Here is an 18,983-nt window from a genome sequence, read left to right as displayed (position 1 = left end):
AGCAAGGAAGAAACGTATAGTTTAAATTTTCATGAGCCAAAAATCATTTTCTAAAACATGGGGGGCCCATTAAACCCACCAACTCTTTTGATCCACTCTATATATCTAATCTCAGACAAAAAATACCAGTAATTTTTGGATCGAACTTTTCTTTGAAAAAAACGATAAATATATAAATAAAATAAAATACACTTTTAAAATTATAAAAATAAGATTGGATTTGATTGAGCAGGTTTTGATTGAGAAGGTTCGGGTTCGGTGTTCTCCACCTCGATCTCTACGACTGTTTCTAAACTAGGTTCAGGTTTCTCATCCTCTAGTTCTACTACTGTCTCCAAGCTACTACTTGTAGTGTCTAATGAATCTTCTAGTTCTATTCTTTCCAACTTCTTCATTAACTCCTGAACACAAATAATATAGAAAACTAGCTCAAGCTCCTGGCGTTGCCCGTGCAAATTCAAAAAAATGTAAAAAAAATTTTGCCTATGTCACCCCCGGGTTATCTTAAAAAATGACAGCCGATTTAATTCAGCTGTTTGGTCAGCTGTAGATATATAGAATAAAAATTATAAACAGTGGGATTCATACAACAGTAGAATAGGAAGACGACCATTAGACTCAAGTTATGATTATCTAACAAAGTCCAATGTACATAAAGGTCAACAATTGTGCAGTGTAAACTGTACTGCAGTGTTAACAAACCAATTCTACTTGAAAAGCTACAAATGAAATTATTTCCTTTAAAACAACATTTAATACATGTAACTTAAATGTCGTCTTCCCTTTCCATTGTGTGATATGTCACACTATAGAAATAGTAGAGAATAAAGATAATATAGAAAACATAAAGAAGATTTGGATATTTTAGCCATTGTGACTCAGGTTTATTTAAAATACCATACCGACTTTAAGGCCGCCTTAATAGTATAAAAATTTACTTCGTTTAAGTATTCGTGGCTGAGACCATTTTTCCTGGAGAGTGAGGAGGAAGACGACTTTCTGCTCCCGTCACTGCTGACCGAAGAGGATGAACTCCGCCTGGAGGGATCCGGGTTCTGCGTCCCGGATAATCTCCGGGTTTGACCGTTAGAGCACTCCACAGACTCGGAGAAGGAAATCCGTGAACTCTTTCTTGAATCCTGAAACAAGATGAAATCTGTATTAAGCTATCTATCTACCTTTTTAATAAGAAATCTCTATCAAAGCTTTGAAAATATACAAGAAAAATAAAGATCCAGATCCGGATCCGGATTTTGTTTATTTTTATGTCTAAAACTTGAAGAACCATTCAAAGAGGATGAAATTTTTAATAATCTTTCTTTAAACAGTTAAGATTTGGGTTTTTACATATTTTTGGTTAATATTCCCCTTGGACCTGTGATTTTGCATACATTTTGCTTTGTGGCATATTGTGGGTAACCCTGAATAATAACTGCACAGCCTAGCTAAAATGTGCAGTTTGCGGAGCAAGCAAGCAAAATTTGCTACAAATTACGCAATTTGCCAAGTTTTGTCTAGCATTTACAACCCTATCCCCAAGTTTACCAACTACAGCAGCTCCAAGCTATAATCCTACACAGCCATTGTATCATATTATTATCTATTATTTCCCTGTGCACGAGTTTGCACTGTGCAACTATATTGCAAACTTCCTCAATTGGTTTTTGCAACTTTAAATCTAGGTTCTGTTCTGCAATTATTTACATTGTCAACATAATGGTCCATTTAAGGGGAGGGTGGCAGATCTTAAGGATTTGGATTGAAGATCCCAGAAGTATAATAATCCTGGAGGTTTGAGTAAAATCCCATAGTTTAGAGTAATGATCCCAGGGGTTAGAGTAATGATCCTAGGGGTTGCAGTAATGATCCCAGGGGTTGGATCAATTTCCCAGGGGTTTGAAGTAATGATCCCAGGGGTTAAAGTAAAATCATAAGGTTTGTGGTAATGATCCCAGGGTTTTGAGTAATGATCCCAGGGATTGGAGTAAGTCTCATAGTTTGGAATAATGATCCCAGGGGTTAGAGAAAATTCCCAGGGGCTTGAAGTAACGATGTTAGGGGTTGGAGTAAAATTACAGATTTTTAGAGAAATGATCCCAGGGATTGGAATAATGATCCCGATTTTTGTAAAAATAATCCCAGAATTTGGAATAATTTTCGCAGGGTTTAGAGAAATGATCCCAGGGGTCGGAGTAAAATCCCAGGAATTAGAGTAAAATCTCAGGGTTTGGAGTATAATGATCCCAGGGGCTAGAGTAAAATCACAGATGATCCAGGGATTGGAATAATGATTCCAGGAGTTTATTATTAGAGGTGTAATGATTAGCACGAGAAAATTTCCACAATTTTTAAAAAGACATTTTTTTAGGTCAGAAATCAGAGAGATTTTATTTATATAATATAAGAATGTCTAGCTTGAAAATTTTCATGTTTGATCTAAACTCTGAACCTTTAAGTTTAGTGAACCGGGCTGATTTCAAAAAATTATGAAAACTCGTGTTGTAAATTTGTTAATGTGAAAGATAAATTATGTTTATTTTTTTTCGTAAAAATGTTCTAAAACTTTGTCTTCTTCTTTATTTTTATTCTTTTCAAAGGAATTGAGTTTTTGCCACAAATGCCAATTTTATTAGACCTAAATCTCAACAACCAGATGATGCATACCTTTCATAGTTCAAACTTACATTGTTTGATCCACCAGAATTCATAGTTTGAAATATCTACGGTCTACGACATTGGGTTTTAAAGAAATTGGGATTTATTTTTATTCTTTTCAAATTTGTAGCCCTTTAATTTTACTCAGACCTTTGGATTTTACACCAAACTCTCGGATTTTTTCAGAGATGAAATGGGAAACCGTTGTGTAACGTTGATACCACTTTTTATTGGAAGTTTCCCTTATAATTCCGGAAACAGTGACCAGTCCCTTATAACTGGAGTTAGTTAATATTGCTGACCTTGGTTCGTTCATGTATATATTATAATAACTGGGGCTATTGAGGGATGGGGGAGATTGAGGGAGGGTGATTGAAGGGAGGGAGGAGGGAGGGGCGTATACTCAAGAAGAGGGGGGTAATTTCGTGATCAAAATTGGCAATATTAATAATAGGTAATTGAAGTTTAGATAATTAATATCTTGTCATCTGAACAAGTTTGAATAAATATCGCAAAATCAATCTGGAAGAAAACTCAGATAAGTCATTGATAAAGATAAAGTGCCCGGCGCTTCCCGTGAAATAAAAAAATTTAAAAAATAATTTTTTAGCCTATATTACCCCCGGGGCACTCAAGGGTTCCCTCAAAAAGTTCAGACAATTAGGTTGAGCCGTTTGGCCAGCTATAGCTAACATATATATTATATGAATATATTTGAGGGAGCTCTATTATAGATATAACACATTTAATAAAACAATTATTTCAAAGAGTAATTCAGTGCTGCAACCTGATGGAATGCACCCGACGAGGTTATAGTATCTAGAATGATGATGTACGCTAATCCTTTACTAATTGTACAGGCCACGTACTTCACTTACTCACTGCGAAAGCGTACTGCATAAATGAAGTTTTTAATGTATGATTAGACCATAATCTCCTTACATCCCTATAGCTATCAGAAAATCAATTGTACACTCAACCTGAATAGCAGGGCAGGTAGTTCACTACCAGCCCCCCTGCGGACACCCTTGAAATTGTGAAAACTACTAGGAATAATAGTCAAAATATGAAATACTACAGGTTTTCCCCAACAGGTTGCGAAAATATATGAAGTAGAATATGAGAGTTTTTGATGAATGTTAACTTTCTTCAGAAGTAATAATTAACATTACTTTACACTCGTTTACATAACTCCATAGTAGTTGAGTGTTGTAAACTGATTTTACTCAGGACTACCAGCTTTCTTAAGAGTAGCTCAGAACCAGCTTTACTCCGGAGTATTTTAGGAGTAGATAATAACTTCTTTTCAGAGGATTAGATGTATTTTAATATTCATTTTATGTTATGGTTTAGAAAATTAGGACTGTTAGTATCAAATCTTTAATTCTTGTTCTCCGAGGAAAACACTTTATGAAGTAGTTTAGATAAGACTGGGAGGCTTATATAGATTTCCGAGGAAACATTTTACACTAGAGACAATATCTAAGCCTTTTGGAACTTTATTTATATTTGGTTTTGTTTTGTTTAAAGGGACTGTAATCGTAATTTTAAGTGACCCTTCCCTTCATGCAAAGTTAGCAATGCCCAATTTACCACGGTACCCTTGAAACCTTAATCTGATCAAAAATGTGGAAGATAACGTCGTTTTTCTTACTTGTAAAGCGTTTAATCCGATAAATTCTCTATGATTTATTGTAAGTAAGAAATGCGCAACTCATTTCTGCTGAGTAAACACAAAAGAAAAAACAGCTGAAATAAACAAAAACTTGTATTTCTAATTTATACTTGATCGGACAAAGCTTTTGAAAGGTATCCTTGTAAATCGGGAATTGTTATTTATTCATTTAGGGTCACTTAAAATTAAGCTGATAAACCCTGTAAGAAAATGGTGGTGCTATTTTGAAGTGGACTTTTTTCGTTTATCATAATCGGTATAAAATGGCGGCTATAAGAGATCAAACCTGGCTTGTTGAAGATCTTCTAGAGTTTGGATCCTTCATGATAGAGTTCTTCCTGCTCCCGCTACTTAGAGAATCCTGGCTGCATGAACTCTTCCTAAAATATCAAAACTTAGTTTTCAGCATAATAGAACTTTTCTTCAAGCCACCACTTGGATCAAACAACTTGATATTCGAGGAGTTCTCTGCTCAACATGGGGCAGGAAACGAAACCAGAACTAAGATTTTAAAAGCTTAACCTCGAGTAAAACCCAGTCTGGGCGTCTACTTAGACCCAAGTAAAGCTCAAGTGAGGACTCGGGTTTTGGATGGTCTCGAGTTTAGTAAAAACCAACCGCTTTAGGTTTTTCGCTCTTTAAGGCTCGGGTCTTCAACAGCTGATGATTGTAAATTTCATAAAAACTATTACATGTGTGAATTTAAAATCTCGGGAATTATTTGTTGTGTCTAATTTAATCAATGGTATGAAAATAATGTATCTACGTAAAGTTCGAATTTTTTAAATATACATCTCTTTGTCACAGCTTATCTGTGGGCAATCTGTCTGCTACAGAGAGAAAGCTTTCTAAGCAGTCTCTCATTGGTCGAATCAGAACCAGTCTTGACTTGGGTATTATCTAAGCCCGAGTCTGGGTTTTACTCGGGTTTAAGCTTTTAAAATCTCCACTCAGGAATCTTTAAAAAAAGTCAACTTTGGCCGTGTTTGTGAGGAATTTCGTAAATGAAAGATTGCCAAAGATTTCTAAATTCGGATCCCAAATTGTGATCTCTTTTGTTTTCATAAAAAGAGAAATCTTCGTTTTCGAATTTTCTAGAAAAATTATTTACTGATTTTTAAACCATCAGAAGAGCATTTTTGTTAAAAGACGACGAGTATTATTGATGGCATTTTTCTTTTAATTGACATGTTTTAATGGACATGTTTTAATGGACATGTTTTAATGGACATGTTTTAATGGACATGTTTTAATGGAAATGTTTTAATGGACATGTTTTAAACTAAAACTAGGAACATTCCTTTGAGGGAGTGTTGAAGTTATTTAAAGTGACAAATTTATTTTCAGAACATCATTCTCCATTCTTAATGTTATCCTTTAAACCTTCGTTGGAGCAAAATCAATATCCTGGATTTCCTATCTGAAAATTTATTATTTTTATTTGGGGTTTCTCTATAAAAGTGATTTATGGATTTATGCAGCCTAGAAATGGAAAGAAAACTAGCAAAACTGCTCTCTATTCGAGGAAGAGTGAAGTCGATATCTTAATTGTTGCTTAAATGAAGGAGTAAAAAATCTGGCCTGCAACTCTATGATCGGGGGCGGGGTTCATGTGAAACTACGTTTACCGACCCTTTCTGGTTTCGATTTTATCGACTTCTTCGCATAATATTAAATAGTTTCATCAAAAATATCAAATTATTTGGGCGTTTCTCTCTTAACAATATAAACATGTGATCTAGGATTTAATTTAACTTGACTGGTCAAAATACATTTTTGAAAACAAGAACTAAAGTGATTCCCAGTTATCCTGTTCAGGTTTGTATTTATACTATAGCCCATATAAATTGTTAGGATCGCAGTGATAAGTACATATACATTTATTTGTTTCAAGTACATTAATATCTTGTGATCTTTAAACCAAGTACTTGAATCTCTCCAGATTCTTTCCAAGAATCCAGATTTCTTTGGGGTTTCACCAAGAGCATACTATGGCCAAATTAGTTCAAACATGATTGGGTTTGGATATCTCTAATTGAATGCCGAGTACCCGAATCTACTATTTTGTGGCATGAGCTGGGAACTTAAGAATTGGATACCCTTAATCCCGATGACTTAATCTAAACATCCGATGTGGACACTTTAAATTTCCTGCTCAATCCTGCTTTTTGTGTGTGCACGGTATTCCTGGATATCTCTAGGTGTCTACAATGAACCTCTGTATTTCCAGTTCTATATAACACCTACCTTCAATCTGTATTTCCAGTTCTATATAACACCTACCTTGAATCTGTATTTCCAGTTCTATATAACACCTACCTTGAATCTGTATATCTCTAGGTCTATATTAAACATACCTTGAATCTATATATCTCCAGGTCTGTATTAAACCTACCTTGAATCTGTATATCTGTATTAAACCCACCTTGAATCTGTATATCTCCAGATCTAAACTATCTTACCTTGAATCTATATATCTCCAGGTCTGTATTAAACCTACCTTGAATCTGTATATCTCCAGGTCTGTATTAAACCCACCTTGAATCTGTATATCTCCAGATCTAAACTATCTTACCTTGAACCTGTATATCTCCAGGTCTGTATTAAACCTACCGTGAATCTGTATATCACCAGTGGCCGAATTTAAAGAATTTGAGCGGCGGTTTAAATTTAAGCCGCGGCTTAAATATGGTTGGTTCCACTTGAAATTGTATCAAATGTTTCAATATTTAAGCCGGCGCTCAATTTAAACCGGGTTTTGGCAGATTTAAACCGCTGCTAAAATTCTTTAAATTCCATCTCAGGTCTGTATTGAACATACTTTGAATCTGTATATCTCTAGGTCTATACTAAACCTTCCTTGAATCTGTATATCTCCAGGTCTATATCATAAACCGGGTTTTGGCAGATTTAAACCGCGGCTCAAATTCTTTAAATTCCATCTCAGGTCTGTATTAAACATACTTTGAATCTGTATATCTCTAGGTCTATACTAAACCTTCCTTGAATCTGTATATCTCCAGGTCTATATCAAACCTACCTTGAATCTGTATATCTCCAGGTCTATATTAAACCTTCCTTGAATCTGTATATCTCCAGGTCTGTATTAAACCTACCTTGAACCTGTATATCTCCAGGTCTGTATTAAACCTACCTTGAATCTGTAGATAAAGAAGATACAGAGGAACGCTGTCCATACAGTCTGGGGAGTCCGGCGAGGAGCTGAGTAAAATAATTCATCGTAATTAATTCTTGTTTTTTAACAGAAATTTTTTCTCAGTTTTTTTTAATACAGGCAATGGATTTATCACGTTTAATTTCAGAGTTGATGTCTGATTCACAACGGAACCTCTAAACTTTTATCAGAAAAAATGTCTCAAGAACCGCAAATATTAAATGTTCAACGCGGTTTTTAAAAATTCGAATGAAAACATTAATTTCGAGACTCCCAAAAAGTAAATAAAATATCTGTAAAACATAAATCAGCCTCGATACAAAGTTATCAATAATAACAAGCGTTTCTGTAAATAGATAAAAAAAACTCTGTAATCCTTTATTAGTCAAAGGTACTGTTTGAGAATTGGACACAAGACTCTAAAACTGAGGATTCGCATGAAGTTTTATCTACAGTTTCTTAAATATGAAAATCAAGTAGTTTGAAAGTAGATTTATAAAAGTTAAAAGAGAGATATTGCTAGTATAACGAAAAAAAATTCTCAGTCCGAATCAAATCAAATCCATAGATAAATAAATAATAAATAATATGATCAAATCCCATTTCATGGGATTCCATTATCTTGTTTTCATATTGATATGAACGAATATAAACCTTGATATTAATTACAGAGCAATTAGTTACTGTAAAACACTTTGTATTTTTTCCTATCTTGATCCATTACACTAATAATCTATCTGACAAAGGTTTTATCAAATAAGGATGAAAAACTAGAATTGGTTGAATCAATATGGTTAGCTATCTCTTGAATCAATTTGTTTAGCTATCTCTTGAATCAACATGTTTAGCTATCTCTTGAATCAATATGTTTAGCTCAATATGTTTAGCTATCTCTTGAATCAATAGTTTCAGCTATCTCTTGAATCAATATGTTTAGCTATCTCTTGAATCAATATGTTGAGCTATCCCTCTAATCAATTTGTTTAGCTATCTCTTGAATCAATATGTTCAGCTATCCCTCTAATCAATATGTTTAGCTATCTCTTGAATCAATATGTGGAGCTATCTCTTGAATCAATATGTTGAGCTATCTCTTGAATCAGTATGATTAGCTATCTCTTGAATCAATATGTTTAGCTATCTCTTGAATCAATAGTTTCAGCTATCTCTTGAATCAATATGCTTAGCTATCTCTTGAATCAAAATGTTTAGCTATCTCTTGAATCACTATGATTGAAGATACATCTTTTCCTGATGCTTAAATTGTCCTGAGATCAAAGTCATATAGCTTTGCTTATCTTTTAGGTAGATATGCAAAATTAAGGAAAATGAAACAAATCATTCATATATAAATAATATATATATATATACTATAATTTGTACATTTCTGAATTCGAATGAAATTAGAAATAAGAATGAAATTAGTTTTTTCTTAAATGATGATGGAAATGTTTTAATTGTTACGAATATACGTCGAAAAAAAAATCCGTGATATTCAAAACCTAATTAAGACCTAGAATACTAGAAAAAAAATGAGCAAAGGAATTCAGTCTTTGCAACAAACTCTGATTTTCTCATCCCTATTTCTTTGCAACCCAACGTCGTAGACCTTAGTTATTTCAAACTATTTCTGCTAGATCAAATAATCTTGGTTTGAAATATCAAGGTTTACACCATCAGGTTGCAACGATATAGGGTTTAAAAAATTCAAGTTTGTGGCAAAGACACAGTTCCATAAATCAGTTTTGATCAATTTCCAAATTTTTATTTGAGATGAAACTTCCAACCATAAAGATTGATCATTCCAGTACTTGTAAAATACCGGGTTATTTACAAGCTGGAGGGGCACCCAGAGCTTAACTTTATTTTGGTCATTGTTTGAATATTCTACCTGTGGAGATTGGCCGCTGAAGCTGAGCCTGGCCAGCCTGGTGTGACCGGCTTCAAGATCCAAGTAATCAAGGTCACCTGAACCTTTCCTACTAAAATTTTATTTTTTGATTTTAGGTTATTTGAAAAAATTTTAACTTTTGAAAAAAGAAATTAAAGTCTTCTCCTAATTTCAATGTTTTATTAGAGCACACTGTAGTTTGATTCGTCTTAAAAATTGTGCTACCAGGGTTAACCCAAGGAAAATTGTGCTACTAGGATGAACCCAAGGAAAATTGTGCTACCAGGATTAACCCAAGGAAAATTATGCTACCAGGATAAACCCAAGGAAAATTGTGCTACCAGTATGAACCTAAGGAAAATTGTTAAATTATAATTTTTTTGTCTTCTTCATTTCTTTTTAAATGTCTTTTACATTAAATGTATAAATGCATGGCTTGAAGAGTTTACTTGATAATTATTTATAGTTTAGCAAAACTGGTTAATTGGATCATTTTTACTTTAACCTATATACATTATATATAAATCTCAATTTATTTAATTTAGTAGAGTATACAATGTTACCAACAAAGGTTAAGACGTAAACAAAAATTTAAACATATATGAAGATTAAATTTTGTATTTCGCCATAAATAGAATTAAAATAAAGATAAAAATAAAATATAAAATTACATAAAATGCTTTTGCAAAGAAAAGAAACAAGCTTAGAGCTGCCGGAAACCATGAATATAAAAAATTTAGTGAATTCTGAGCGGTCTTCCCCACAGTCTCTTCCCTTATGGTTGACCCTGTATGGCAATAAATCAGTTTCCTTCACGAAACTTGACTTTTATTGTTGCATTACTTCATGTATTAGATTCTATATTATTCTTCAGGGAAACAGACTTATAATGTTACTTGTGTAATTTCAAGTGACCTTCCATGCAAAGATGTCAACGCCCGATTCACAACTATTATACCCTTGAAACCATTATTTGATCAAGTGGAAGATATTGTCGTTTTCTAGGTGGAAAACTGTTACCTTCTAACAATCCCTGTATTTTTGCCTGCATTAGAATTGCCCAAGTTACTTTTGTCGAGAACCCAAAATTGAAAATAATCAGTTATCATAATTATAAACATTGATATATCTGATCTGACGAATCTGACAAGCCAAAGCAGGATACTGATCTGTATCGTGCATTGCGGCATCTTTGCATTCGAGGGACCTTGAAGTTACGCTTACAGTCCTTTTAATAATAATATAACAATATAAGTTCTTATGTGGGTGAATACTATATGGGAATAGTATCCAATGTCTATATATATAGACCATATATTGTAAACCATGTATAATAAATGAGTAAGGTATCCATAGACCAAGAATTGTATATGTCATAGATATACCTGGATAAATAAGGGGTAAGGGATTTTTCAATATCCAATACCTATGTAGGTCTGGGTATCGAGAGGGGGATGGTATCCATGTATAGTATACCTATGTAGGTCTGGATATTGAGAGGGGGAGGGTATCCATGTATTGTATACCTATGTAGGTCTGGATATTGAGGGTGGAAGGGTATCCATGTATTGTATACCTATGTAGATCTGGATATTGAGAGGGGGAGGGTATCCATGTATTGTATACCTATGTAGGTCTGGATATTGAGAGGGGGAGGGTATCCATGTATTGTATACCTATGTAGATCTGGATATTGAGAGGGGGAAAGTATCCATGTATTGTATACCTATGTAGATCTGGATATTGAGAGGGGGATGGTATCCATGTATAGTATACCTATCTAGGTCTGGATATTGAGAGGGGGAGGGTATCCATGTATAGTATACCTATGTAGATCTGGATATTGAGAGGGGGAGGGTATCCATGTATAGTATACCTATGTAGGTCTGAATATTGAGAGGGGGGAGGGTATCCATGTATAGTATACCTATGTAGGTCTGGATATTGAGGGTGGAAGGGTATCCATGTATTGTATACCTATGTAGATCTGGATATTGAGAGGGGGGAGGGTATCCATGTATAGTATACCTATGTAGGTCTGGATATTGAGGGTGGGAGGGTATCCATGTATTGTATACCTATGTAGATCTGGATATTGAGAGGGGGGAGAGTCTCCATGTATTGTATACCTATGTAGGTCTGGATATTGAGAGGGGGAGGGTATCAATGTATTGTATACCTATGTAGGTCTGGATATTGAGGGTGGAAGGGTATCCATTTATTGTATACCTTACCTATGTAGATCTGGATATTGAGGTGGAGGGTAGAGGTAGTCATGAACTGACATGGCTAGTGTATGAAGGTCAGCCTGGCTGTATGAAGGAGGGAAATCTCGAGATTTTGTACTGGTGTTCGACAACTTCCTAAACAAAAATGAATCTCGTTAATTTTTTTTTTTTCAGATGAATGACTTATCAATCATTTGTTAATATTGAATTTAAAGTTTGTTTGAAATATGCCAAAAGACAGCTAAAACTAAACGAAATGAATGAATATAACTAATCAGCTTCATGAGTAAAAGATTTCTCTGACCTAAAAGCTTCCTGAACTGTGGTTGGAGCTGCTTGGAAGCATCTTTTTTTACAGCAGCAGGCCCAGCCAACTGATACTATTACTAGAGCTGAGAGCAGCAAACCTTGAACCATAACCAGCTGCCAGGTTGAATAGTCAGCAGGCTTCTAGAAATACAGGGGGGTTCATAAAACATGGATTCTATATATAAAGGGAACTTCAGAAATAAATATGGTTAATAGTCGTATAGGGGGTTCAGAAACATGTCTTCTAGATATACAGGTTTTTTTTTTATAAAACATGGCTTCTAGACATGCAGACTGGTGAATAAACATTGTTTCTAGATATACAGGGGAGTTCAGAAATAAATATGGTTAAGTCGTACAGGGGGTTCAGAAACATGGTATTTAGATATACAGGTTTTTTTTATAAAATATGGTTTCTAGATATGCAGAAGGGTTCATAAAAAACATGTTTTATACATATACAGGGGGTTTTTAAACACTGTTTCTTCATATACAGGAGGGTTCATAAAACATGGTTTCTAGAAATACAGAAAGGTTCAAAAATAAATATGGTTTTTATTCATACAGTAGGGTTATAAACATGGTTTCTAGATATACAGGGGGGGGGGGGAAACATGGTTTCTAGACGTACAGGGGGTTTCATACAATGATCTCTTGTCATACGGGGATTTCATTCATACACAGTGTTTAACGTATAAAAAGTACGAAGCTCTGAAAAGAGAAGGACCGTATTGGATAAATAGAGTTACGGTCCTAACTACCTCGGGGCGATTAAATATTATAAAATAGTTTAGAGAATTAGTAGTAAAGTACAAAGGTGGGGGGAGGGGGTTAGACAGTTATATAGAGGGGAGAGGGTAACCAACTGCAACCATTGGAATTATCTATGATATCGAGGTTTCATCTCTTTTAAACATAAAATCTTATTATTTGATATAAAAATATATAAGGATGTATTGTATACTTATAATATAAACCTGTTCCACAATATTCAGGTTTAAGGTCAATGTACGGTGCCAAGCCAAATACGAGAAGTTGACAACAAATACGAATTGATTATTGAACTTGATAGGGGTAGACAGAGAGGATATAAGTTTAACAAAGTTACAAGTAAATACCTAATAATCTGAGTCTGATTGAATGAATTGATTCTGTGATCTAGTATGGAAGTTTATATCAATTGTATGTAAATATAATTCTTAGATCCGTATAGTATATCTTTATAATAAAACAAGAAATTTGTATATATATGTTGTCTATAGCTGGCCAAACGGCTACACCCATTGGGCTGAAATTTGTTGTGGACATTCATGGGTTGTCGGGGGGTCTTATAGGCTTAAAAAAATTCGGAATATTTTTTTCAAAATATTTTTTTTTCAAAAGTATTTTTTCAAATTTTTTTCACGGGCAACGCCGGGCCCTTCAGCTGTCATGTGTCTCTTAAGCTTAGCTTTTATAACGGAAAACTTCGTTTCTAGGCAAAGCTGGGTTCCCAGTAATAAAATATTACAGAAATATCGATGTATTCAAAGATTCTCAGATCGCCATGAGATTCTGATCCGTTGTTTGTTCTTGTATCATGCAATACATCCCAAACTTCCTCTAGATATCTTTAATATCTCTGAAGAATGGTTGTATTTAAATCAGAGGAGAGTTTATAAAAATCACTCAAGATAAAATAATTTTGAGAAATAGCCATAGACAATAGCGTTTGAGAATTAACGGTATTGAATTTAGTGGAAGGGGGGGGGAGTATGAGGGAGGGGGGACCAGGGAGTGGTTTAATAACACCCATTAGGGCAGATATCTAGCTCTAAGCTGGTTTTGAGTAATCTAAACTTTAAGTATGAGAATTTAATAAGACGAATATAAACAGGGAACTGAGGTATAATTTACTGAGAAGGTAGATTCAAAGAATTAAAATATTTCAGGGTTGTATATTATTTACTTGAAAAATTATCCCCTCCCCCCTTTTGATAATCTTTTTTTCCCCCCAGAAGTTCAGTTTGTTTGCGCGGGAAATGTTTTTCGTGGATTCCCTAAATTAGGGAAAATAAATGATTTTAAGGATGAAACACAATTAAAACTTTGGATAGAAAATGTCAAAAAGGATAAAAAAACTTGTTTTTTTATGTTCAATTTTATAATTTCCCCTCAGATTATCAAAAGTTATTTTTCTCAAATTATATACCACTGCTTATTAATAATTTGTTTCTATTTCTATCCAATGTAAATAGAGTTTGACAGATCTCAATAATGGTCAGGTAGCTCCGTTACATTTTTGGGATATATGGACTGTGGAGGACAGATAATTTAACATTCTCCCTACAAAAACATCGCACAGTTTGATTTTTTGTCTGTCTGTGTTTCTGTATTTAAAAACGTCGATGCGGCTAAACGGATAGGGCTAAAATTTTGTATGGCAAACACATGTTCTCAGAGAAGGTTTATGAATTGAAAAATTTGTCGATATCTATATATATATACTTTGCTTGTCTGGGTGTCTGTCTGTTTGTTTGTTTGTCCAATAAACGTCAAAACGGCTGAGCAGATCGGACCCAAATTTTTGTGGAACCTCAAATGACTTCAGGGAAGGTTTATAGATGATTAAGTTTTTTAAAAATTTGCCTCCATGCAAATTCGATATTCATTGAATTTAAAAAATCCATGACATTTTTTATGAAATTCGCAAACTCTTTTTTGTTTTTGTTTTACAATATATACAAATTAAGGGGAAATGTAAACAAATTGAAAAAGAAGATGTGCGCGAAGCGACCTAAAAGCCTAGTTTTATAATATTTTAGAATTGAAGGAATTAAACAGAAAAATCAGTATTTTATTCACTTAACAAGTTGCATTATTTAGCTTGAGAATAAATCTATACACATGTATAATTAACTCCGACATCAGATTTAAGGATTACAAATCTCTTTAACAAACTACAGCTTAGTTAAACAACCATTTTAGCAATAAAGGAACTGATTGCTCGCCACAAACTCTAATTTTATTATCTCTAATACTTTGCAGCCTGATGGCTAATCTTTGATATTTCAACCTTTTATTATATATTTAATCTAGGAGAATTCATAGTTTGTAATATCAAAGAAAGGTCTTCAACATCAGGTTGCAAAAGTATAAGGATTTCGGCAATTAATCAGTTCCTTTTGTTTGATGGTAGTGTTGTTGGAGAAAAATATGAAATATATATTCATTTTATCTTTCAAAATGTATTCTTAAAAAGGAGAAAACTAACCTCTCCGTCCTTGTTGTGTTCATCCAGAACCTTGAGCAAGGTTCCAAGGTCCAGAGGCATAGCATCCTTACTCAACCCTGTAGCTCCATCAGCTCCAGGGGGGAGCAGTATATTTCTCCATTTATCCTCTTCAGGGGCCTTAGATAATATTATTATTATTATAATTATTATTATTATTATAATTATTATTATTATTATTATTATTCATTTTTTTCCCCAAATTTTTTGTTTCACGGGCAGCGCTGGGCCCTTCCGCTAGTTATAATTATTATTATCAAGATTTGTAGACTAGATTTTTCTTTCATGGTTCTGAACAGAAAGAAAGTCATTACATTACACGAATAAAAGATATGGAACATTCATATAGCTCTTTGTTTTTTCAATTCTTTTATATTTGTTTAATGATCAATAAACAATTATTTCTGTGTAGATCTTTATTTGTATATACTTGTAAATATACATTTATATGATATACATATACAATTCATACTTTATACACATGTTTTGTACATATTATATAATATTTTTTTTTGTAAATATTATATAATTTCAAAAAGACTTTCCTCACACCCTATTTCTCTGAGAAATGGTGACTGCGAAGTATCTCATCCAATTTGTGACCATTTTCTTTTGGTAAATCATTTAATTAGGTTGTATATTTTCCCAATGCTGGTATTTTACGACCAAAACGCCTAAACGGACAACAGAAATCAACATTTTAATTTTAATTTTTTTCTTCTAATCCGTATACCTATGCAACCTGGTATTGTAGACCTATGATGTTTCATACTATGAATGCTACTGAAAACAAAGTCAAAGTTTTACACCATCAGCATACAAAGATATAGGGATTATAAAATTCGAGTTTCAGTTCCTTTACATTTAGAAATATGTGTTATTGTAGTAAATACCCTACTCCAGAATGGCTTCCCTAACCCGGATCTATCCAGGTACAATCTAGTTTCACTTATATACCAATGTCTAAACCCGGATACAATCTGGACAACTATCAATGTCAACCAGGACATGACCCCTCATCTATCAACGCCACTATCAATGGGCGCGATCTTGTACACTATCAATGTCTCAACTAGGACACGATCTGGAGCTATCAATGCCTCAACTAGGACACGATCTTGTAAACTATCAATGTCTCAACTAGGACACGATCTTGAGCTATCAATGCCTCAACTAGGACACAATCTCGTAAACTATCAATATTTCAAATAGGACACGATCTTGAGCTATCAATATGCCTCAACTAGGACACAATCTCGTAAACTATCAATGTCTCAACTAGGACATGATCTCGTAAAGTATCAATGTCTCAACTAGGACACAATCTCGTAAACTGTTAATGCCTCAACTAGGACACGATCTTGAACTATCAATGTCTCAACTAGGACTCGATCTTCACAACCTACTTTGGCGTGGACTATTAATGCCTCAGCTAGGATACGATCCTCAACCTGTTTATCAAAACAGGGGACAATTACCCTCACGCAGAAAAAAAAAACGGAGTTACTATATCAACTATTGTATTTCAGTTTTATAAGTTTATAGTTGATAGGCGTAGTTACAATTCCTAAGTCGTTATCTAGCTATGATTAAGACAATCATGTTACGTATTACAGCACAGTTAAAATCGGCGCAATTAAGATGTACGTCATTATATATTTATCATGATTTAAGCTAATCTTGCTACGTAGTCAATTGAAACGCAGTTTTAATGAATAATGGTTTAACTTTTATGTTTACAAACATTATTAAAAATATACAACGTACTGTAGGTTTACAGAATATCGTGTAACCCGATATTTGCTACATTACTGTGTAACTGGTTTAGTAAATATGAAGTTCTATCTAATATTTAATAAGTTTGTGAATTTATGGGAACTTAAATAAAATATGAAAAATATTACATAGTTTTCATTCAGATTATGCATAATTTTTTATTCAAATTACGTGGAATATGGCCCTAACTCTCTTCCCTGTGTTTAAAAGGTTAAACCCCCGAATTTGCCCGATGAACCAATAGACTTGAAATATGGAAATGCCACTTGAATAATTAGCCACACCCGAGGTTTACTCACAGTATATTCTAAAAACCGTTTAAAAATAGGATGGTTTGTATTTCCTGGCTTTTAAGGGAAAAAATAATAACATGGATATTTTCTATGTTTTATTTTTTATTTCTAAATTGTATTTACTTACTGACTAGCTCAGGTCCCCAGTATCGGGTTAAGAGGCCTCAAAATTTTATTAAAACAATTTTAAAAGAACTTTTTTTCTGGGTCCGTTTGTTTTAAGAATAACTTCATTCTGAGTTAATTTTTCCAGATTCATATCTTGTTTTGATGCTTGAAAAAAACTTATCACGTTTGTGCCACTCTGTAAGCCAAAAGGCCGGAAATTTTGTGTCAAAGTATCGTTAATTTTTAACACGTAATCTCTTTCAATTTTAGGATAAAAGCCCAGTCCCTTCAGTCCTATTTAGCTTTCACCACACCACGGGATATCTAAGAGGAATCGAATTAATCCGTAGATTTCAATGCGAGGGAGATCACATGCTTAATCCTGAGACTTACAAAACAAAGATTCTGACTTATTGTTTCAGTATCTATATAGTCATATTAAAATTAATCGAATCTGTTCCCAGAACATTCCACTATTTACTGGTTACCACTGTATGGTGTATACCTGTGTTCCCTCGAATATAGCATCTATAGGTTGAGTTGGTAACTGTGTTGACCTGGGAACAACATTAGTCTCAGAATCAAATAGAAAATTACTCATCTTGGGGTTATTCAGTATTCACTCTCTTTAAACATATCATTTATCTTTTAATATTAACTCTTTTTTTACTAATTCTCAAATATCTTTGAAATTCTCGACACATGAATTGTGGTCTCTTCATTCGCACTTTTCAAAGTTTATTTTAATTCATACAAAACTTTTTCATAATCAAATTCTATTTTTTAGTTTAAAACATTGCTAAAATAAAAGGAGTTTTCAAAACTGAATAAATCAGATTAAAAAATAAGAATGTTAAGTTTTGATAGTTTAAGATGATATGTTTTCCTTGCTTAGTAAATGAACGATTATTTGCGCACTCGGGATTAGCGAATATCCGCGGCACCGTTAGTAACACCTGTACTTGCGAATATTTTCGCACTACAAGGTATCTCGTGGCGTGGGGATACTTTACACAATCAATCAATCAATTAAACATTCACATTTGGAATAATTTGGAAGATAGCAAATTTTTACTTTTTAATTCTAAGGAGCAGGAGGGGGGAGGGGAGGGGGGTCAATAAAAGAGTTTTTAAAGTATCCAAATATTTACAGTTCTCGAATTGTGACCGAAAGAGTAGGTCTACTGTATGTGACATTACTAGTACGACTTTGTGAGCTTACTCTTAGTTCTTCTGATGTATATTGTATACACAAGTATTAAATTAAAAATATTTTAGTTATTTACTTTAGTTTGACGTGGATCGGACCATTTTTAGCTAAGTGCAGTGAATACTGAATACATCTTATAAATATATTTACAATATAAATTGAAAAATGTCTTGATGTGCATCATTAAATCATTTCCGTGGTGTTTATATCTGTCTATAAATGGTGGAATGATGTGCAAAATGTAATCTGTTTATAGGGTGTCCAAATATACTGGCAACCCTTGATTTAAATAGAATTTGCTTGTTTTAATATACAGGGTTACTCAACAAAAATAGGACTCTCTTCTTTGTGGGTAATGATATCAGTAATTTTACTTTAGACTATAATAGACA

At 33.6% G+C, this 18,983-nt stretch overlaps 1 protein-coding gene across 1 annotated transcript; it reads right to left on the bottom strand.

The window, feature by feature from the left end:
- Nucleotides 1-146: 146 nt before the first annotated feature.
- Nucleotides 147-18,386, bottom strand: LOC111700824 (uncharacterized). Its single transcript, XM_023471875.1, has 10 exons — nt 18,268-18,386; nt 17,887-18,007; nt 15,187-15,324; nt 11,929-12,074; nt 11,631-11,759; nt 9,397-9,487; nt 7,485-7,552; nt 4,617-4,710; nt 939-1,139; nt 147-401 (listed from the first exon to the last, which is right to left on the bottom strand). The coding sequence occupies exons 2-10, from the start codon at nt 17,980-17,982 to the stop codon at nt 201-203; spliced, it is 1,164 nt and encodes a 387-aa protein (XP_023327643.1). The 5' UTR covers nt 17,983-18,007; nt 18,268-18,386; the 3' UTR covers nt 147-200.
- Nucleotides 18,387-18,983: the final 597 nt, after the last annotated feature.

Source organism: Eurytemora carolleeae, unplaced genomic scaffold, assembly GCF_000591075.1.
Source record: "Eurytemora carolleeae unplaced genomic scaffold, Eaff_2.0 scaffold398, whole genome shotgun sequence".
Lineage (NCBI taxonomy): Eukaryota > Metazoa > Arthropoda > Copepoda > Calanoida > Temoridae > Eurytemora > Eurytemora carolleeae.
Note: the sequence above shows the minus strand (reverse complement) of the source record. Positions and strands in the feature narration are given on the sequence as shown.

Bases quoted from the DNA above. Each gene is read 5' to 3' on its own strand.
- LOC111700824 (XM_023471875.1), bottom strand. From the start codon at position 17,982: ATGAGTAATTTTCTATTTGATTCTGAGACTAATGTTGTTCCCAGGTCA. The intron at 15,325-17,886 runs GTATACACCATA...ATATTATCTAAG, and splicing joins CTATATTCGAGGGAACACAG to GCCCCTGAAGAGGATAAATG. The intron at 402-938 runs GTAAATTTTTAT...ATTTGTGTTCAG, and splicing joins GCCACGAATACTTAAACGAA to GAGTTAATGAAGAAGTTGGA.